At 58.1% G+C, this 22516-nt stretch overlaps 3 protein-coding genes and 1 long non-coding RNA gene across 5 annotated transcripts in view; 1 reads left to right on the top strand and 3 right to left on the bottom strand.

Moving 5' to 3' along the window:
• Window positions 1-64: 64 nt before the first annotated feature.
• On the bottom strand, window positions 65-1074 carry LOC130263448 (serum amyloid P-component-like). The gene is made up of 2 exons (XM_056511034.1): window positions 867-1074; window positions 65-684 (listed from the first exon to the last, which is right to left on the bottom strand). The coding sequence occupies exons 1-2, from the start codon at window positions 1030-1032 to the stop codon at window positions 65-67; spliced, it is 786 nt and encodes a 261-aa protein (XP_056367009.1). The 5' UTR covers window positions 1033-1074.
• Window positions 129-10078, top strand: LOC130263495 (uncharacterized). Its single transcript, XR_008842338.1, has 4 exons — window positions 129-217; window positions 299-449; window positions 9100-9206; window positions 9646-10078. It is a non-coding gene; the product is annotated as an uncharacterized LOC130263495 (long non-coding RNA).
• On the bottom strand, window positions 2109-5691 carry ACKR1 (atypical chemokine receptor 1 (Duffy blood group)). Its single transcript, XM_056511012.1, has 2 exons — window positions 5486-5691; window positions 2109-3802 (listed from the first exon to the last, which is right to left on the bottom strand). The coding sequence occupies exons 1-2, from the start codon at window positions 5504-5506 to the stop codon at window positions 2849-2851; spliced, it is 975 nt and encodes a 324-aa protein (XP_056366987.1). The 5' UTR covers window positions 5507-5691; the 3' UTR covers window positions 2109-2848.
• The window catches only part of CADM3 (cell adhesion molecule 3), a 27899-nt gene continuing 11974 nt past the window's right edge, over window positions 6592-22516 (bottom strand). Inside the window, exons 4-11 of one of the 2 annotated variants that reach the window (XM_056510982.1) lie at window positions 22442-22516; window positions 19571-19708; window positions 17993-18163; window positions 16098-16188; window positions 14580-14749; window positions 11097-11207; window positions 10406-10531; window positions 6598-9214 (exon numbers count right to left, since the gene is read on the bottom strand). In XM_056510982.1, the coding sequence (XP_056366957.1) occupies window positions 9096-9214; window positions 10406-10531; window positions 11097-11207; window positions 14580-14749; window positions 16098-16188; window positions 17993-18163; window positions 19571-19708; window positions 22442-22516 (1001 nt within the window). In that variant the 3' untranslated portion in view covers window positions 6598-9095. Of the gene's footprint in view, window positions 9215-10405; window positions 10532-11096; window positions 11208-14579; window positions 14750-16097; window positions 16189-17992; window positions 18164-19570; window positions 19709-22441 lie in introns of both variants that reach the window. The other variant, XM_056510983.1, reaches the window with a different exon arrangement.

Raw genomic sequence — 22516 nt, 5'->3', positions numbered from 1 at the left:
CGGGGATGGGGGTGAGGAGGGGACAGTGCGGCCGGAGCCACTCCTGCCCCACAGCCCAGCGCCCTCAGGCCCCCAGCGCCTCCCGCAGCCGGGGTTTCACCACCACGTCTCCCTTCACCTCGTAGCTGAGGCTCTTCCAGGCCAGCAGAGCGGGCGGCAGGCGCAGGGACAGGAAAGCCGCGCGCATCTTCTCCGGCGACAGCCCCGCGTCCCACAGGTAGACATCGCTCAGCTCCCCCGAGAAGGAGTTGTAGAGGTCAAAGCCGCCCCCAAAACCGTCCTGCTCCTGCCCCAGCAGGATGGAGGCCGTGGCCCCCACCGCGTAGCCCCTCTGCAGCCCCTTCCTCGGCCAGGGTTTCCCGTTGAGCCAAAACTCGGCGATGCCGGTGGCGGATTCCCAGCTGGCGCAGACGTGCTCCCAGTCCCTGCGGCTCTCGGGGACACGGAAGGTGACAAACTTGCCCCCCACGTAAAACCGGTATTCCTCGGGTTTGGGCTTGAAGAGCAGGATCTCGTTGTCCTGGGCTTTGGTGGCGTACGAGAAGAGGCTGTGGGGGCGGCTGAGGTCGGTGTAGGAGCGCAGGCACACGGTGAAGTTGTGCAAGGGCTGCTCCAGCCGCGCCCGCAGCACCACGTAGGCGTCGCTGGGATCCTTCCGGAACACGAACACCTTTCGGTACAGGTCTGGGGACAACAGAGAGGATGTGGTGGCACCCGCAGCGCTCTCCGAGTGTCCCTCCCTGCTCCAGCATCCTCCAGCGCCGCTGTCCGAGAGTGACCGCGGAGCTGCTGAGCTGCCCCGCCCTGTGCTGGCTCCTGTCCCCCCACCCCGCTGTCCCCCCACCCCGCTGTCCTGTCCCCCCTACCTTCCTGCGCCACGATCCCCGCCAGCCCGGCCAGGGCGAGCAGCCAGAGCTGCAGGTGGCCCATGGTGGCTGCTGGAGCCGGGCGGGAGCGGCGCAGCCCCGGGTTTATGTGCCCGAGGGTGGGAGGGGACTGGCGGGGGGATGTGTCCCCCCACCCCAGTCCCATCCTCAGCAGCCGGGAGGGGCGATTTCATGCCCAGGGTGGGTGATTTCACGGCATCACGCGGATGTGCCACAAGACTTTGGGTCACCCGCCTGCACGGGGCTGCCCTTGGAGCCGGGGAGCCTGAGTGTGTCCCCCCACGGGGGACAGGGACACCGCAGCCATGAGCCCACAGGGGGGACAGGGACACCACCTGGGTGACAGGGACATCCCAGCCATGAGCTCACCTGAGTGACAGGGACACCACCTGGGTGACAGGGACATCCCAGCCATGAACCCACCTGGGTGACAGGGACATCCCAGCCATGAGCCCACAGAGGGGACGGGGACACTTCAGCCACGTCCCCCCACGAGGGACAGGGACACCGCAGCCATGAGCCCACACGGGTGACAAGGACACCACCTGGGTGACAGAGACACTCCAGCCATGAACCCACACAGTGGACAGGGACACCCCAACCATGAGCTCGCCTGGGTGATGTGTTGAGGACACCCCTGATGCTCCTTCCCCAGGTGTCCCTGCCCTGTGGGAGGGTCCTGGTTTAATTTGGGTGCAGATAAAGGTGCCCCAGCCCCCCTGCCCTGCCCCACGACTCTGGGTGCACATCTGCTCTCCCTGTCCTGCCCCAGGGGACAGAGATGGAGCTGTGGACACCAGGTGGTCAAGTGTCCAGTGTCCTGACCGTGGCCTGGGGGTCCCAAGGGACAGGCAGGTGGGAAGTGGGAAAGTTTTGCCGGCCCCAGATGATGGTGCTGGGCTGGGGGGTGCAGAGTCCCTGCAGGGGTTTGATGGATCCCCAGTTTTGGGGATGTGGGTTCACTCCTCATTGATCAATCTCACAGTTTAGGGGGGATGAGCCCCCAGGTCCTGCAGGGCTGGGCTCAGGCAGAGCAGCCCCGTTGTCCCCGTGTCACTCCCGTGACTGCACGCGCCTGTCCCTCGTGGGCTCTGGCCCCCGCTGCCCCTGTCAGGCAGCTCAGCTTCCTTAGGAACTTCTCCTGCCAATTTGGAGGCACGAGGAGCCTCATTTCCCGTCCCCCCCATCACCGCCCAGTCCCATCCAGTCCATTAACTGGGCTGGACAAGTTGTATTTATTGTGTGTAATTCCCACTGGATCCTCTTGGCTTGTCAGGAGAGATGGAAAAAATGCAGCAACTTCCAAAATTTCCCCCTGGAGCTGGGGCTGAGCCTCGGGGATCCCCCAGCAGCCTGGGGTGACCCCCCTGGGCAGAATGAGGCACCCCAGAGCTTTCTGTGTTGGGCAGTTTGGGGGGTCCAGGCCCAAAGAGGGGGCTGAGACCCCAAGGGAGGGGACAGAGGGTGGGGGGCACTGAGCTGGGCATAGAATGGGGGGTCCTGGGGGAGTGTGACAGAGGCTGTGAGGTTGGGAGGCCACTGGGCCTCCAAGGGTCAGTGCCCAGGGGCAGCCAGAGAGGCCAAGCCTTGTGCCAGGTGGCCAGGGGTCAGTGCCAGGGGCTGGAGCTGGTGCCAGGGGCCAGGAGTGGGTGCTGGGTGGCCCAGACTGGTGTGGGATGTGCTGAGGGTCAGTGGTGGAGACACAGGGACTGGTGCTGGGGCATCTAGACTGGTGCAGGAAGGGGCAGAGCTCGGTGCTGGGTGGCCAAGATCAGTGCCCAGCATCCAGGGTCTGGTTTCAGGGAGCCAAGTCTGGTGCCAGGAGTCCAAATCCAGTGCCAGGGTGCCGGGGCTCAGTGCTGGGGGTCCAAATCCAGTGCCAGGGGGCCGGGGCTCAGTGCCGAGGGTCCAGTCCCGGTGCCAGGGGCTCAGTGCCGGGGTTCCCGTCCCGGTGCTGTGGCTCAGTGCCGGGGCTCCAGTCCCGGTGCTGTGGCTCCGTTCATCCCCGTGCCGCAGCCCCCGGATCTCCGCAGCCCCCGGCAGCGCCAGGCGAGCAGCAGCGCCAGGGGTCCGATGCCGCAGTGCAGCACCCCCAGCCCCTCGCTCAGCCCCAGGGCGAGGTCGAAATGCTCGAAGGAGCCGCAGGTGGGCTCCACCAGCCCGGCCTGCAGCAGGAACTCCCCGGCCAGCCCCGCTGCGTAGGGCACCCAGAGCCCCAGGAAAAGCCAGGTGAGCCCGGCTCCGGTGCCCCAGCTCGCCAGCGCGGCCAGCAGCAGCCCCACGGGCAGCAGCAGCAGCAGGCACAGGCACAGGGCGAGGTGCAGCAGGTACACCGGTGCCAGGACGCCCACGCTGCGCCGGACGCAGCCGGTGCCCCCGGCCACGCCGCTGACCAGAGCCGCCGGCGTGGCCAAAAGCAGCGCCGCTGCCCACAGAGCTACGGCCGAGCGGCGGCTCCGCGGGTCCCAGCGAGCCCAGGCTGTGCCGCGACAGCCGCTGGCCACCAGCAGCGCCTGGGCGAACAAGCTCCAGTGCCACAGCAGGTGCGTCAGGCGACACGGCCCCGCGCCCAGGTGCCACCCCCGGGAGATGCCCGCGGCCAGCGCCGGCAGCAGCGCGGCGAACAGCGCCGTGCCCGTGGCCAGCTGCGCCACCAGCGGCGGCCGCCGCCACTCCTGGGGACTCCTGGCCAGGGCTACCAACAGGGCAGCGGTGGCCAGCGCAGCCGCAGCGCAGGTGGTGGCCAGGAAAGGGGGAGCCACGCGCTGGAAGAGGGGACAGAAGTTGTTGCGGCAGGGTGCGGCGTCGTAGTCCAGGAAGGTGTAGTTGGTGTCGGTGCTGTCGTAGAAGGAGGAGAAGTTGTCCATGATCCCCTCCAGGTCCAGCGAGCTCGGGGTCTCCAGCGTGCCGGGGGTCTGTGGGTGAGGGCGTCAGGAGGTGGCTCATCCATCCCACAGCATCGCCCTGATCCCCGCGTGGGGCTGCGGGGATCGCGGGAGGACCCGGGCTGGGCTGGGCGGGTTATCAGCGAGGGACACGCTGCGGGCACGGGGGGACATCGCTGGTGCCAGCCGGGGTGGGAACGGGGCCGGGATGGAGCCGTTGGCTGGGGAGGGACACGGGGCCCGGTGGGGGAGGCAGAGCCCGGAGAGGGGGCACAGACCCTGGAAAGTGGGTGCAGACCCCACAGAGCCTCCTGTGAGGCACCTGCTGCGAGCCAGGATCCTGCTCAGCACGGGGACCCCCGTGATCCTGCTCAGAACCGGGATCCCCATGATCCTGCTCAGCACCGGGACCCCCATGACCCTGCTCAGCACCGGGGACCCCCATGACCCTGCTCAGAACCGGGGACCCCCTAAGCCCCACTCAGGACTGGGGATCCCCTAAATCTCACTCAGCACTGGGGTCTCTTTTTACCCCACTCAGCTTTAGGGACCCCCTAAACCCCACTGAGCACCACGGACCCCCATGATCCTGCTCAGAACCGGGAACCCCCTAAGCCCCACTCAGGATGGGGGGGCTCCTGTGACCCCACTCAGCATTGGGGATCCCCTAAACCCCACTCAGCACCAGGGACCCCCATGATCCTGCTCAGAACTGGGGACCCTCATGGCTCTGCTCTCTCTCTGGGCACTCCTGTGACCCCACTCAGCACTGGGGTCTCTTTTTACCCCACTCAGCTTTAAGGATCCCCAAACCCCACTCAGCACCAGGGACCCCCCAAAACCCCACTCAGCATTGGTGACCCCCTAAACTCCACTGAGCAATGGGGGCTCCTGTGACCCCACTCAGCTCTGGGGACCCCCAAAATCCCACTCAGCACTGAGGTCTCCTTTGACCCCACTGAGTATGGGGATCCCCTAAACCCCACTCAGCTTCAGGGATCCCCAAACCCCACTCAGCACTGGGGTCTCTTTTAACCCCACTCAGCTTCAGGGATCCCCTAAATCCCACTCAGCACCAGGGACCCCCAAAACCCCACTCAGCATTGGTGACCCCCTAAACTCCACTCAGCTTCAGGGATCCCCTAAATCCCACTCAGCACCGGGGATCCCCTAAACCCCACTCAGCTTTAAGGATCCCCAAACCCCACTCAGCTCTGGGGACCCCCCAAATCCCACTCAGCACTGAGGTCTCCTTTGACCCCACTGAGTATGGGGACCCCCTAAATCCCACTCAGCACCGGGGATCCCCTAAACCCCACTCAGCTTTAAGGATCCCCAAACCCCACTCAGCTTTAGGGATCCCCTAAATCCCACTCAGCACCAGGGACCCCCAAAACCCCACTCAGCTTTAAGGATCCCCAAACCCCACTCAGCTTTAAGGATCCCCAAACCCCACTCAGCTTTCCCTAAATCCCACTCAGCACCAGGGACCCCCAAAATCCCACTCAGCACTGAGGTCTCCTTTGACCCCACTGAGCATGGGGATCCCCTAAACCCCACTCAGCTCTGGGGATCCCCTAAACCCCACTCAGCTCTGGGGATCCCCGTGCTCCTCCTCATCACTGGGGACCCCCACTCAGCCCCACGACCCCCAGCCCTCCCCTCCTGTCCCAGGCAGCAAGGACAGGAATTTTGGGGAGGGGGATCACTCACCACGGGGACACAGTTGCCCATGACGCGTTTCCCACGAGGGGCAGCGACTCCTCTGAGTCTGGGGGTGTCCGGAGCTGCTCGGGGGTGATTTTTTTTTTTGCTCTCCCTCCTTCCCCTCTGCTCCTCCCGCTCCAGAGGGAGCCGAGGGCTGCGGGCAGGAGATAAGAGCCGCCCCCGAGCCGCCCCGGCAGCGGCGGAAAACAGGGAATGCCGCTGCCGGGAACTTCTCCAGCAGGAAACCATCACGGTTCTTGGCAGGACAAATGAAAATTAATTAGGAATTGTCTTTGGAGCCGCATCCCGGGGATGCTGGTGGGGTGTGAGCTTGGTGCCAGGTCCTGGAAGGGACATCGAGGTGCCTTCCTTTGCCTCTGGAATGTGGAATTCCCCGGTTTTTCCTCGGAGGGAAAAGGCCTGGAAGGAAGGGCTCCCTTGGGGTCGTCCTGTGGCTTTATGGGAACATCCCTGGAAAGGAGCAGGGCTGGGGACTGGGGTGCTGGTGGGAATTTGGGAGGGGCTGGGGGGGGGCACCAGAGCTGAGAATTTGGGTGCTGGTGGTAATTTGGGAAAGACTGGGGGGCCAGGAGGACATCTGGGGGTGAAAGGGCTGGAAGTGACAGTTTGGGAGGGGCTGAGGAGCAGATTTGGGGGTTGGGGGTGCTGCTGTTTGGGGAGGGCTGGGATTTTGGGATGGGCTGAGGGTCAGGATTTGGGTGTCCCTGAGAGATTTGGGAGTCTCCAGGGTTTGGGATTGGGGGCTTTACTGCTCCTTTGGGGAGAACTGGGAATTTGGGAGGGGCTGGGAGGGCATTTGGGGGTGAAAGGGGTGAGGAGGAATTTGGGAATTGGCCATTTGGGATGGGCTAAGGGCAGATTTGGGGGTGAAAGGGGTGAGGAGGATCTCTGGGGTTATTGCTCTTTTGGGGGAAGTGCTGATGGTCAGGATCAGCGGGACTGTGGTGGGTTTGGGGGTTCCATGGTTGGGGGAAGGAGGGCAGCTGCAGTTTGGGGGTTCAAGGAAGGTTTGAGGGGGTCTCTTTGTGTCCCCTGCCTCCCAAAATATCCCCCCTGCACCCCCATCCCCACAAGCAGAGAGCCAAGCAGGTAATGTGTGTAATCCAGATATATTTATAGGATTATTTTCCGAGATTAGCACAGGATATTAGAAAGGTTATAAAGTCACATCGACGGTCGTTGGCTCCCTTTTATGTACAGACAAAAAAACACAGCACAACAACACAGCCCAGCCTCTGCCCCCCCGGCCTCTCCAGAGCTCCCCAAAATATGGCTTTCGTGTCTATTGAGAGTTCAGCGGCTGCAGCCACCCGGGGGGGGGTCCCAGTTTCAATTCTTTCAGCCCCACCCCGTGACTGGGTGGGTTGTGGGGCCACCAAGCTGGCGGCCCGGGCTCTCCCAGACACGGTGACACCGCTTCTGTCACCTCCCTCCTCCCCCCTCGGTGTCACACCCAGCCCTGCTCAGCTGTCACACCAACCCCCCGAGGGGATGAGGACGGGGGTCACACCCCACCCTGGCACCCCCAGCGACCCCAGAAGGGCTTTTCCCGGCACCTTCTTGCCAGGTGGAGTGTCCCACCTGGAATCCTCCCTCCTTGGGAGGGTCCCTGTCACCCCCACAGCCTCGCGCTGCTGTGACCCGGTTGTTCCTGTCACCCCCCCCCCAGGTGTGACACAAATCTCCTCCGCTGCTCTGATCTCCACCGAACCCTTTGGTTCCTGCTCAGATGGATCCTCTGAGCCCTTCCAGCTTCTCTCTGTCACCTCAGCAGGTCCCCAAATCCCCCCCCACACAGGTGACACTGACACCTCCACAGCTCCCTGCCTGGGCTGCCCTGCCACACCTCACACCAAAAACACCAAAAACACCTCAAAAAACACCAAACCCAGGCTCTTCTCCCTGCCTCTTGGAGCAGCAAAAAAAAACCTCAATTCCAGGAGGGAAAAGCCTTCCCTGCCCCAGGATTACCCCTCCAAGAGGTGGCAAGGGAGGAAAAAACACCCCAAAAAACGGCTGTGCCCAGCAAAGGAAACCCCAAAAAGCTCTGTGTGCTGCTCCCTCCTGGTGCTGCCACCACTCCTGAGCCACTGTCACACCTAAAGTGTCCCCAAGGCCACTGAGCTGGGCCTCCTCTGCCTCCCCTCACACCCCACAGATGACCCAGTGCCAGGTGCTGGCAGGGTTTAGAAGGGGGGCAAGAGATGCTAAAATTCTTCCTCTGTCTCCCAGGTGAGGTTTCCCACTCCTAAAGACTTTTACTTCCTTCCTGGAGGGGCTCCTCGTCCTCCAGACCACCCCAAATCCAAGGGGTGACCTCCCAGGCGAGGCTGCCCTCCTCCAGAAAACCCCAAATCCGCGGGGTGCCCGAGCCAAGGGCAGCTCCCCCAACCCAGGCTGGGATGTGGGATCCCAGGAAACCTCATCCCAAAGGTTGGGGGTGTCCCTGACCGTGCTGGGGGAAGCAGCTCCATCCCAAGGCTGTGCTGGAGAGTTGGGAAGAATGTTTGGTTTTGTCTTGGAAGTGATGGTGAAAGAGGCAGGAGGACCCCAAAGCCTCTGTGGGGACACCCAAACTCCCCCAGACCCCAAATCCAGCTGTTTTGGCCACTGTTGGTTGGGACAATCAGCCCTTTCCAAGCTCATCCCTGCCCTGGGAAGGGGCTGGGGAGGGAAGGGGGGCACAGAGACCCCACTCCTGCTCTGGGGGTCCCAGGGAAGCAGCCCCAGCCCCAGGGGGGCTGCCTCCTGCACTGAACATCTCAATAGATGGTTCAAATTAATATTTCCAATCAGAGAATTTAGGAAAAATTAAAAAAAAAAAAAAAAATCAGGGCCTTTTCCCCCCTCTGGATTTGCCCCTTCCAAAATAAAATCTCAGCCTTCCCCCCCTCCCACTGGGGTGGGATCAGGGAGATGTGGGGGCTCCTGGTCTGTCTGGGGGTCCCACCCTGGACATTTTTCACCCCCTTTTCACACACTGACTGCACGAGGACAGCTCTGCTCCTGCATGGACACTGCTCCACAAGAACCAGCAAGGATAAAACTGGGGCAGGGTCTGACTCTGCTCCCAGCTGGAGTCACCCCCAGCACTGAGGAGGGGGGACAAACTCAGAGTCCCAAACTCACCCTGGGAACCCAGAGCTGATTTTTATCCTTGGGAATATCAAAGAAACCAAAACAGAGAGAAACAAAGGGAAGAGCTACATCAACCCCAGCCCAACACCCCCAACCAAGTGCCCGAAGCAAAGAGCAGCCACAAAACCAAAAAAAAAAAAAAAAGCAATAAAAAGATCCAAAGGAAGAAGGAAGAATTCTCTCACTCACAGCTTGTTCTGTGGGTTTGGCTGAGTGGGGATGGAGGTGCAAGCAAGCAAACAGGGCTGGGGGCTCTTGGCTGGATTTGTACAAAGTTCAAGAAGCGTCGGTGGCTCTCCCTGCTCTCCGTCCCTCTGTCCGTCCGTCCCCCAGAGAAAATCTGTTGGGTTTTGTGGGGTTTGTGGTCTGGTTGCTGTTGCCATCGGGGTTCTCTTGGCTCCATTTCTTTCTCTCTCACTCTCTCTTTCTCTCTTTCTGACCCCCGTTTTTTTTGTTTTTAGATGAAATACTCCTTCTTGTCGTCGCCGCCGGCCTGGCCGCCCTCGGCGTTGATGATGGCGGTGTCGGCGTCCGGAGCGTCGTCCGAGCCTTTGGCCTCGTGGGTCAGGTAAGTGCCTGCAGGGTGGGGGGACAGGGCTGGGGGTCATGGGGGTGCTGTCAGCACCCCCACACACACACACAGGGCTCCACTGAGATGGAAAAGTCACTGGGAAGGGATCCTGGGAAAGCAGGGTGGGGGCTCTGCCCACACAGCGCCACGGGGGATGGAGGATGGGTGGGTGGCACCGTGTCCCCAGGGCGTGGGGACAAACCTGCTGGGCATGAAAAGGGGCAGGTGGAGGGAAAGGAGGAGGAGGAAGGAAGAGAGAGGAGGTGAGGGGGAGATGGGGACAGGGAAAATCCTGGGACAGTGTGTGTGCTGGGTTGGTGTGACCAGAAATGTGGATTCTGTCCCCATCTGTTAAACCACCTTATCTCCTGGCACATATTATCTGTTAATGGGCCATCTTTAAACCAGCTGGGCAATCATCTTTATCTTCCCACAGCCCATCCTCCCTCCAGGAGATATCTCCTGTTCATGGCCAGTGAGTCCCAGGGCATGACTGATAAAATTCCATCATCCCACTGGGAGATGCTCCAGCCAGGGGAGGAGCCAAGCCTTTCCTACCAGATAAAAACTGAGATTTGGGACAGCAAGTTATCCACCTTTCCACTGGATTCCAGAGGAAAACCAGACCTTTCCACATCATCCCTGCACCTTCAGAGGAAACTGCACCTTCTCCAGGAGCACTGCTCCAGCTGAACCACATCTGCCCCTGCAGGAGGATGCAGCCACCATTGAATGGGACTGTGCCAACACCCTGACTGACAGACGGGTGTCAGCTTGGATTCTGACTCTGGCAGGGTTTGGGATTGTTCTTTGTAATACTGTATTTCTATTTTAATTTTCCTAGTACAGAACTGTTATTCCTAATTCCCATATCTTTGCCTGAGAGCCCCTTAATTAAAAAATTACAATAATTTGGAGGGAGGGGGTTTACATTCTCCATTTCAAAGAGAAGTTTCTGCCTTCATTGGCAGACACCTGTCCCTCAAACCAGGACAGTGGGTGATGAGCAGAGATGAAGAATGGGGGTGGGACATTTTTGCAACCCCAAACCCAGCAGGGGCTCCACTCCTTCCTCCCAGGACTCAGCAAAACCTGCAGCACACCAGGAGCTGCCTCCCTTCACCCCCTTTTGCTGCAGGGAGACAGAGACCCCTGTGGGGGTGCTGGTACCCCCCTGCAGCCCCCCCAGGCTGTACCTTTGTGCCTGATCAGGTAATGTCCCAGCACGATGAGCAGGCTGAGCAGCAGGAAGACGATGACAGCCACCACCCCGCCGATCATCGCGTGGTAGGTGCTGGAGGTCGAGGGCACTGGGCTGGCATCTGCCAAGAGACCAGGAGCTGAGACCCTGCAGGGGGAGCACAGGCTCCATCCTGCTGTGGGGAAGGCAGCAAGGGAAGCAAAAGGGAAATATCCCATCCTCCACAATGAGGTTTTGGCCCCCAAAAAAGGGAGGATGAGGTTTGGGAGGAAGGTGACATGCAGGCTGAAATTGTCACGGAGGAGTGATGGCACTCTGAGGATAGCAGGACACCAAAGCTGGTCCTGTGCTGGAATCCTGCCACAAATCCTCCTCCCACTGTGCCCCATCAGCTCAGGGTGGGGACAGAGCCACATTTGGAAAGGACAAGGTGGGGGAGACACAGGGGAAGCAGCAGGACAGAGGGACAAGGTGTGACACGGACACACGCACAGGACAAGGGAGCTGCTGCCACAACCTGCTGGGAGCAGCTGGAAAACACCAAAATCCACACACACCAAGGGCCTGGAGCCAGGCTGGGCACCTGGCAGGGCTGTCCCCAAAGCCAGGGCTGGGCCACCATCCTCCTGTGGGAGCTTCTTGGGCCGAGCTGGGCCACAAAGAGAGAGAAAAGGAGCTTACGGTACCTTGGATGAGAGCTGGAGTGAAGGATGGAGCTGAGGCCATGGAAGCATGAGAGATGGGCTGGGAAGGGCCTGGAGTGGAGTGAACGTGTGGGGTGGGGAGCTGGGGAACATCTGGGGAGGACAACAAAAAACACAGGACACCAATCAACGCTGGGAAGGGCCAGCGAGGTGACAAGAGGTGACAAGAGGTGACAGAGCCCGGCTGGGGGGAACCTCCATGACCCCACGGACTCCTCTGCTTGTGTCACCAACTTTTGGGACATTGTGATGCTGTGACATCCCCCAGACCCTGGTGACCCCCCTGGGAAGTCTCACCCAGCAGGAGGTGCCACCTGCACTCTCCTGTGCACGTCCTTAGGGACAAGGACAGAGGTGGCACCCAAGTGGAAGAGCTGGAATTGGCTCCCAGTGCCTGAGACATGATGGCTTTGGGGACAACAGTGACAATTCCCAAAGCCTGGATACAGAGACTGTGTGCTGTGACAGGGGGGTGACACCAGGTGGGCAAGGGACAGCGGCTGCCACCCCTGGGGCACAGCATGAGGCACCTGGGGTGGGTGCAGAGAGCTCAGGGTGCTCACAGGACACCACACAGGGGACAGGGGGGACACACAAGGGTTGGGCATTTGGGGGCTGGCTCAGGGAGGGGACACAGGGGACAAAGTGTCCGATGTGCCACTGCTGGAAGGGTGGGGAAAGGAGCTGGGGAAGGGAAGAGCAGAGCACTGAACAGGGAAAGTCCAAGGTGGGAGAGAGAGGTGGAGAGAGGCTGGGAGGAGAGCAAAGAGCCCAAATCCATGGAAAAATCACAGGGAAATGGAATCAACGTGTGGGAAGGGAACTGGGAGATGGGATGGAAGCCAGGGGTGGCACTGGCAGCAGCACACAGCACACACAGCATGGCATGGGGACATGGGGACACACAGCCCTGTCCCACGTGTGACACAGGGAATGGGGACATGGGGACACACAGCCCTGTCCCACGTGTGACACAGGGAATGGGGACACAGAGAGCCCTATCCCATGTGTGACACAGGACATGGGGACACACACACAGTCCTGTCCCACGTGTGACACAGGGAATGGGGACACACAGCCCTGTCCCACGTGTGACACAGGGAATGGGGACATGGGGACACACAGCCCTGTCCCACGTGTGACACAGGGAATGGGGACATGGGGACACACAGCCCTGTCCCACGTGTGACACAGGGCATGGGGACATGGGGACACACAGAGCCCTGTCCCATGTGACACAGGGCATGGGGACACAGAGAACCCTGTCCCACGTGTGACACATGGCATGGGGACACACACACAGCCCTGTCCCACATGTGACACAGGGAATGGGGACATGGGGACACACAGCCCTGTCCCACGTGTGACACAGGGCATGGGGACACAAAGAGCCCTGTCCCACATGTGACACATGACATGGGGACACAGAGAACCCTGTTCCATGTGTGGCACATGGCACAGGGACACACAGAGCCCTGTCCCATGTGTGACACAGGGCATTGGGACACACACACAGCCTTGTCCCACGTGTGACACAGGGAATGGGGACACACAGCCCTGTCTCATGTGTGACACAGGGCATGGGGACACACACACAGTCCTGTCCCATGTATGACACAGGGAATGGGGACATGGGGACACACAGCCCTGTCCCACGTGTGACACAGGGAATGGGGACATGGGGACACAGAGAGCCCTGTCCCATGTGACACAGAACATGGGGACACACACACAGCCCTGTCCCACGTGTGACACATGGCATGGGGACATAGGGACACAGAGACCCCTTTCCCATGTGTGACACAGGGACACGCAGAGACCTGTCCCATGTGACACAGCAGGACATGGGGACACACACACAGCCCTGTCCCATGTGTGACACAGGGCATGGGGACATGGGGACACACACAGAGCCCTGTCCCATGTGACACAGGGAATGGGGACACACAGCCCTGTCCCATGTGTGACACATGGCATGGGGACATGGGGACACACAGCCCTGTCCCATGTGTGACACATGGCATGGGGACATGGGGACACACAGCCCTGTCCCATGTGTGACACAGGGCATGGGGACATGGGGACACACAGAGCCCTGTCCCATGTGTGACACAGGGCATAGGGACACACACACAGTCCTGTCCCACGTGTGACACAGGGAATGGGGACACACAGCCCTGTCCCACGTGTGACACAGGGCATGGGGACATGGGGACACACACAGAGCCCTGTCCCATGTGACACAGGGAATGGGGACACACAGCCCTGTCCCATGTGTGACACAGGGCATGGGGACATGGGGACACACAGAGCCCTGTCCCATGTGTGACACAGGACATGGGGACACACAGCCCTGCCCCATGTGACACAGGACATGGGGACACACACACAGCCCTGTCCCATGTGTGACACATGGCATGGGGACATGGGGACACACAGCCCTGTCCCATGTGTGACACAGGGCATAGGGACACACAGCCCTGTCCCACGTGTGACACAGGGAATGGGGACATGGGGACACACAGCCCTGTCCCACGTGTGACACAGGGCATAGGGACACACAGCCCTGTCCCACGTGTGACACAGGGAATGGGGACACACACAGCCCTGCCCCATGTGTGACACAGGGAATGAGGACACACACACACAGCCCTGTCCCATGTGTGACACATGGCATGGGGACACACACACAGCCCTGTCCCATGTGTGACACATGGCATAGGGACACACACACAGCCCTGTCCCATGTGACACAGAACATGGGGACACACACACAGCCCTGTCCCACGTGTGACACAGGGAATGGGGACACACACAGAGCCCTGTCCCATGTGTGACACAGGACATGGGGACACACAGCCCTGTCCCATGTGACACAGGGAATGGGGACACACACACAGCCCTGTCTCACGTGTGACACATGGCATGGGGTCATAGGGACACACAGCCCTGTCCCATGTGTGACACAGGACATGGGGACACACACAGCCCTGTCCCATGTGTGACACATGGCATAGGGACACACACACAGCCCTGTCCCATGTGACACAGGACACGGGGACACACAGCCCTGTCCCACGTGTGACACATGGCATGGGGACACACACACAGCCCTGTCCCATGTGAGACACAGGGAATGGGGTCATAGGGACACACAGAGCCCTGTCCCATGTGTGACGTAGGGCACGGGGACACACACACAGAGCCCTGTCCTATGTATGACACATGGCACAGGGACATGGGGACACACAGAGCCCTGTCCCACGTGTGACACAGAACATGGGGACACACACACAGCCCTGTCCCATGTGACACAGGACACAGCGACAATCACAGCACACCCAGGACGAGCCAGGGGACAGCCCCACGAGGGGCGCGGCAGGACCCGCCCCTCCCCACCCCAGGACGGGCGGGGCGGGGGTGACACGGTGACACTCGCTGCGTGTCCCCTCGGCGGCCACTCACCGCTGACATCCAGGTTGTACTTGGCCACCACGCTGCCCATGGAGCTGGTGGCCGTGCACACGTAGGTGCCGCTGTCGCTCTTGTTGAGGAACGGGAAGATGAGGACGCTGTCCGAGCTGAGCTGCAGCGGCGCGTCGCTGCCCTCCTTCTCCCAGAGGAATTCCTGCGGGCTGAGACACGGCGCGGGCTCAGCACCCGGGAATTCCCGGGAAAACTGGATTTAGGGATGAGCCCAGGGAGATCAGCACCCCGGGAATTCCCGGGAAAACTGAATTTAGGGATGATCCCAAGGAGATCAGCACCCCGGGAATTCCCGGGAAAACTGAATTTAGGGATGAGCCCAGGGAGATCAGCACCCCGGAATTCCCGGGAAAACTGAATTTAGGGATGGTCCCAGGGAGAAAACTGAATTTAGGGATGAGCCCAGGGAGATCAGCACCCCGGGATTCCCGGGAAAATCGAATTTAGGGATGATCCCAGGGAGCTCAGCACCCCGGAATTCCCGGGAAAACTGAACTTAGGGATGATCCCAGGGAGATCAGCACCCCGGAATTCCCGGGAAAACTGAATTTAGGGATGATCCCAGGGAGATCAGCACCCCGGGAATTCCCGGGAGAACTGAATTTAGGGATGATCCCAGGGAGATCAGCACCCCGGAATTCCCGGGAAAACTGAATTTAGGGATGATCCCAGGGAGATCAGCACCCCGGAATTCCCGGGAAAACTGAATTTAGGGATGATCCCAGGGAGATCAGCACCCCGGGAATTCCCGGGAGAACTGAATTTAGGGATGAGCCAGGGTGGATCTGCTGTTTCAGGACAGGGAGCTCAGCACACCGGGATTCCCAGGGAAAATTGAATTTAGGGATGAGTCAGGGTGGATCTGCTGCTCTGGGATAGGGCAGGGGCTCAGCAGCCCAGGATTTCCCGGGAAAACTGAATTTAGGGATGATCCCAGGGAGATCAGCACCCCGGGATTTCCTGGGAAAACTGAATTTAGGGATGATCCCAGGGAGCTCAGCACCCCGGGATTTCCCGGGAAAACTGAATTTAGGGATGATCCCAGGGAGATCAGCACCCCGGGATTTCCCAGGGAAATTTAATTTAGGGATGATCCCAGGGAGCTCAGCACCCCGGGATTTCCCTGGGAAAACTGAATTTAGGGATGATCCCAGGGAGATCAGCACCCCGGGATTTCCCAGGAAAACTGAATTTAGGGATGAATCAGGATGGATCTGCTGCTATGGGACAGGGAGCTCAGCCCCTGGAATTTCCCAGGAGAAAACTGAATTTAGGGATGAGCCAGGATGGATCTGCTGCTCTGGGACAGGACAGGGGGTTCAGCACCCCAGGATTTCTAGGGGAAATTTAATTTAGGGATGGAACTGCTGCTCTGGGACAGGACAGGGGGTCACTCTGCTCCCATGGGACACCCCAAACCCCCCCAGCAGCTCCTGCCCAGCTCTGGGTGGGGCCTGAGGAGGAGGAGGAGGAGGAGGGAGGTGAGGAAGGCCTTACATGGGGTTGCCCTGCCCATCGCACTGCAGCTGCAGCTTCTCCCCCTCCCGCGGGTACTGCGGGTGGGGCTCGATCTTCGCCGTCGGCTTGTCTGGAAAAGGGGGAGAGGAACGGTGGGGTGAGTGCCTGGCACCCCAAATCCTGCCCCCAGAATCCTAAATCCTGCACCTGGCATCCAAAATCCTACCCCAGAATCCCAAATCCTGCACCTGGCACTCCAAATCCTGCCCCCAGAATCCTAAATTCTGCACCTGGCATCTGAAATCATGCCCTGGCACCCCAAATCCTGCCACAGAATCCTAAATCCTACACCAGCAACCCCAAATCCTGCACCTGCAACCCCAAATCCTGGCCCACTACTCCAAATCCTAGCCCTGGCACCCCAAATCCTGCCCCCAGAATCCTAAATCCTGCACCTGGCATCCAAAATCCTACCCCAGAATCCTAAATCCTACACCTGGGACCCCAAATCCTGCCCCCAGAATCCTAAATTCTGCACCTGGCATCTGAAATCCTGCACCTGGCATCCCAAATCCTGCACCTGCAACCCCAAATCCTGCACCTGCAACCCCAAATCCTGCACCTGCAACCCCAAATCCTAGCCCTGGCACCACAAATCCTGCCCCCAGAATCCTAAATCCTGCACCTGGCATCCAAAATCCTACACCTGGCATCCAAAATCCTATCCCAGAATCCTAAATCCTGCACCTGGCATCCAAAATCCTGCCCCAGAATCCTAAATCCTGCACCTGGCACTCCAAATCCTGCCCCTGCCATCCCATATCCTGCCCCTAGTACTCTAAATCCTGCCCTGGCACCCCAAATCCTGCCCCAGTACTCCAAATCCTAGCCCTGGCATCCAAAATCCTGCCCCAGAATCCTAAATCCTACACCTGGCACTCCAAATCCTGCCCCTGCCATCCCATATCCTGTCCCTGCCATCCCATATCCTGCCCCTAGTACTCTAAATCCTGCCCTGGCACCCCAAATCCTGCCCCCAGAATCCTAAATCCTACACCTGGGACCCCAAATCCTGCCCCCAGAATCCTAAATCCTGCACCTGGCATCTCAAATCCTACACCTGGCACCCCAAATCCTGCACCTGGCATCCCAAATCCTGCACCTGGCATCCCAAATCCTAGCCCTGGCGCCCCAAATCCTACCCCAGAATCCTAAATCCTACGCCTGGCACCCCAAATCCTGCCCCCAGAATCCTAAATCCTACACCTGGGACTCCAAATCCTGCCCCCAGAATCCTAAATCCTGCACCTGGCATCCAAAATCCTACCCCAGAATCCTAAATCCTACACCTGGCACTCCAAATCCTGCCCCTGCCATCCCATATCCTGCCCCTAGTACTCTAAATCCTGCCCTGGCACCCCAAATCCTGCACCTGCAACCCCAAATCCTGCCCCAGTACTCCAAATCCTAGCCCTGGCACCCCAAATCCTGCCCCCAGAATCCTAAATCCTGCACCTGGCACTCCAAATCCTGCCCCCCAGAATCCTAAATCCTACACCTGGGACCCCAAATCCTGCCCCCAGAATCCTAAATTCTGCACCTGGCATCTGCAATCATGCCCTGGCACCCCAAATCCTGCCACAGAATCCTAAATCCCACACCTGCAACCCCAAATCCTGCACCTGCCACCTCAAATCCTGCCCTGGAACCCCAAATATCACCCCTGGCACCCTAAATCCTGCACCTGGCATCCCAAATCCTGCCCTGGAACCCCAAATCTCACCCCTGGTACTCCAAATCCTGCCCCTGAAATCCTAAATCCTCCACGTGGGCACCTCAAATCCTATACCTGGCACCCCAAATCCTGCCCCAGAATCTTAAATCCTACATCTGTGGGGTCTGATCCCCCCCAAAAAAATGTCCCCTCCACGTACAGTGGACCTGCAGCTTCTGCGTGGTTGACCTCTCAGAGTTCTGCAGGGACTCGTGGTCCACGGTGCAGGTGACCTCGACCTCGTTGTCCTCCTTGGTGACACGGAACTCCACCCTGCTGGTCACTGTGAAGGTTTTGCCATTGGGGTCCTCAACCACCTCAGTGCCCGAGTCTGTGGGGACAGGGGGACACTCAGAGCCCTGGGGTCACACTGGAAAAATCTGGTTTTTAATCCTGGCTCTGGGTGAAGAGAGAAGAGACTCCAAACAGAGCAGTGATTAAGGGGTGTAAAAACACCAGAGTTACACACAGGTGATGAGGGGATGGGATGTGGGAGGTGGGGTGGGGAGGGAAGGGGATCAATGGGATGGGATGGGATCAGTGGGATGGGATCAATGGGATCAGATAGGATGGGATTGATAGCATGGAAGGGGCTGGGATGGGATTGATAGGATCAGTGGGATGGGATCAATGGGATGGGAAGGGATCAATGGGATCAGATAGGATGGGATTGATAGCATGGAAGGGGCTGGGATGGGATTGATGGGATCAATGGGATGGGATGGAATTAGTGGAATGGGATCAATGGGATGGGATCAATGGGATTGGATGGGATCAATGGGATGAGACGAGATCAGTAGAATGGGATCGATGGAATGGGATTAATGGGATCCACGGCATTGGATGGGACAGGATCAGTGGAATGGGATGGGATCTATGGGATCAGTGGGATGGGAGAGAATGGGATCAATGGGGTGGGATCCATGGGATGGGATCCAAGGGATGGGAGTGGATGGGATCCATGGGATGAGATCCACAGAATGGGATCAATGGGATGGGATCGGGATGGGATCAATGGGATGGGATCGAATCAATGGGATGGGATCCATGGGATGGGATCCACGGAATGAGATCAATGGGATGGGATCGAATCAATGGGACAGGATCCATGCAATGGGATCCATTAATGGGATCCACGGGATGGGATCTAGGGGATCAGTGGAATGGGATGGGATTGATGGGATCCATGGGATGGGATCAAATCCCATCCATTGGATCCATTAATGGGATCCACGGGATGGGATCTAGGGGATCAGTGGAATGGGATGGGATTGATGGGATCAACGGGATGGGATCCATGGGATGAGATACACGGAATGGGATCAATGGGATGGGATTGAATCAATGGGACAGGATCCATGAATGGGATCAATGGGATGGGATCCATGGGATGGGATCAATGGGATCCATGGGATGGGATCTAGGGGATCAGTGGAATGGGATGGGATTGATGGGATCAATGGGATGGGATCCATGGGATGGGACAGGATCCATGAGTGGGATCAATGGGATCCATGGGGTGGGATCTAGGGGATCAGTGGAATGGGATGGGATTGATGGGATCCATGGGATGGGATCCATGGGATGGGATCAAATCCCATCCACTGGCTCCATTAATGGGATCCACGGGACGGGATCTATGGGATCAGTGGGATGGGATGGGACAGGATCCATGGGATGTGACACTGGCGTGGCACAGTCCCCCCAGTCCCCCAGCCCCCAGGACAGGCTCCCCCACCCTTGATCTCCCTGTTGCCCTTCCTCCAGCGCAGCTGTGCCGCGGGTTTGCTGCCGGAGGAGCGGCAGATGAGCCGGGCCACCTTCTCCTCGTCGATGGGCTGCTCGTGGCCGAAGATCTGCGGCTTCTGGGGGATTCCTGCAGGAGGAGGAGGAGACAAAAAACAAATCTGTGAGCTGGGTGTGGCACACAGGTGTTGGAGCCCAGATTTTTGAGCTTTCTGACTCCCTGGATAACACTGCTTTTGACCTGAAGCCTTGGAGAAACTTCCAAATTTGAGTGGAGTTAAAATCACAGGTGTGTAGTTAAATAGAAATGTGTGATTTCACATGGTGAAGGGTTTTTAATTGGAGGTTTTTATAATATAGTAATAAGTCTGGGACAAGATGGGTTTTTTGGGTGGTGACTTTTTCAGTTCTCATCTCTCTTCTTCATGGTTTCAGGCTGTAGTTTCTGGTTGGACAGTTAGTGCTGCACTGAGGGTCACGGGAATTTAATTATTGGGTTAAAAGTATAAATAATATAGGTGTTAATTCTCTATTGGACTGTTTAGCTTTAAAAGACCTTGTAGCTTGCTAGGTTCACCTCCATTTCACCTTCCAGCTGGTAACTAGAAGTGTTACTGAACTTTCTGTACTTTTGATTTAATAAACAACCAAGCCCAAACACAGAAAAATCCATTTCCTTCATATGTTTTTTAATCCTGGCTCTGAGTGAAGGCAGAAGAAATTTCAAATAAACCATGAATTAAGTGGTGTAAACACCACCACAGTTACAGGTAACAGTAAGGTGATGGGATCTGAGAGGTGATGGTAGGGAGGGGATAGGATCGATGGGATGGGATCCATAGGATCAATGGGATGGGATGGAATGGGATGGGACAGAGGAGATGGGGAGGGAGGAAACAGGATGGGATCAATGGGATGTGACAGGATGGAATGAAACAGAATGGGATGGAATAGAATGGGATGGGATCCATGGGATGAGACGGGGGAGATGGGAAAGGAAGAAACAGAATGGGATGGTGGGGATGGAATATAATGGGATTGGATCCATGGGATCTATGGGATACAATCCACGGGATCAATGGGATGGGATCCATGGGTTCAATGGGATGGGATCCATGGGATGGATGAGATACCATCCGTGGGATGAGATCCACGGGACCAATGGGAGGGAATCCATGGGATCAATGGGATGCGATCCATGGGATGAGATCCACAGGATCAATGGGATGGGATCCATGGGATCAATGGGATGGATGGGATCAATGAGATCAATGGGATGGGATGGGATGGGAAGGGAAGGGATGAAACAGAATGGGATGGAGGGGATGGAATAGAATGGGATGGGATCCATGAGATCGATGGGATGGGATGGGAAGGGAAGGGATGAAACAGAATGGGATGGAGGGGATGGAATAGAATGGGATGGGATCTATGGGATGAGACGGAGGAGATGGGAAAGGAAGAAACAGAATGGGATGGTGGGGATGGAATATAATGGGATTGGATCCATGGGATGGGATCCATGGGATCTATGGGATACAATCCACGGGATCATTGGGATGGGACCCATGGGATCGATGAGATATCATCCGTGGGATGAGATCCACGGGACCAATGGGAGGGGATCGATGGGATCAATGGGATGAGATCCATGGGATGGGATCCATGGGACCGATAGGATGGGATCAATGGGATGGGATCCACAGGATCAATGGGATGGGATCCATGGGATGGGATCCACAGGATCAATGGGATGGGATCAATGGGATGGACGGGATCCATGGGGTGTGATAGGATGGAATGAAACAGAATGGGATGAGATGGGATGGAATAGAATAGGATGGGATTCATGGGATGGGATCAATGAGATCGATGGGATGGGAAGGGATGAAACAGAATGGGATGGTGGGGATGGAATATAATGGGATTGGATCCATGGGATGGGATCCATGGGATCTATGGGATACAATCCACAGGATCAATGGGCTGGGATCCATGGGATCGATGAGATATGATCCGTGGGATGAGATCCACAGGATCAATGGGAGGGGATCCACGGGATCAATTGGATGAGATCCATGGGATGGGATCCATGGGACCAATAGGATGGGATCAATAGGATGGGATCCACAGGATCAATGGGATGGGCGGGATCCATGGGATGGGATCAATGAGATCGATGGGATGGGATGGGATGGGATGGGATGGGAAGGGAAGGGATGAAACAGAATGGGATGGAGGGGATGGAATAGAATGGGATGGGATCTATGGGATGAGATGGAGGAGATGGGAAAGGAAGAAACAGAATGGGATGGTGGGGATGGAATAGAATGGGATTGGATCCATGGCATGGGATCCATGGGACCGATGGGATGGGATCAATGGGATGGGATCCATGGGATCAATGGGATCCATGGGATGGGATCAATGGGATGAGATCCATGGGATGAGATCCACAGGATCAATGGGATGGGATCCATGGGATGGGATCCAAGGGACCGATAGGATGGGATCAATGGGATGAGATCCACGGGATCAATGGGATGGGATCAATGGGATGGGACCCACAGGATCAATGGGACAGGATCCACAGGATCAATGGGATGGGATCCATGGGATCAATGGGATGGGATCAATGGGATGGACGGGATCCACGGGATGGGATCCATGTGATAGGATGGGATCAATGGGATGGGATCCATGGGATGGGATCCACAGGATCAATGGGATGGGATCCATGGGATCCATGGGATGGGATCCACAGGATCAATGGGATGGGATCCACGGGATCAATGGGATGGGATCCACGGGATGGGATCCAAGGGATGGGATCCAAGGGATGCAGGCCCCCCCCCAGCCGTACCCAGCACGGTGACCAGCGCCTTGGCCGTCCGGACGGGCATGGTGAAGATGGAGCAGGTGTACTCGCCCTCGTCGG

Source organism: Oenanthe melanoleuca, chromosome 25 (assembly GCF_029582105.1).
Source record: "Oenanthe melanoleuca isolate GR-GAL-2019-014 chromosome 25, OMel1.0, whole genome shotgun sequence".
Classification (NCBI taxonomy): domain Eukaryota; kingdom Metazoa; phylum Chordata; class Aves; order Passeriformes; family Muscicapidae; genus Oenanthe; species Oenanthe melanoleuca.
This window is presented reverse-complemented; position numbering and strand designations above follow the sequence as displayed.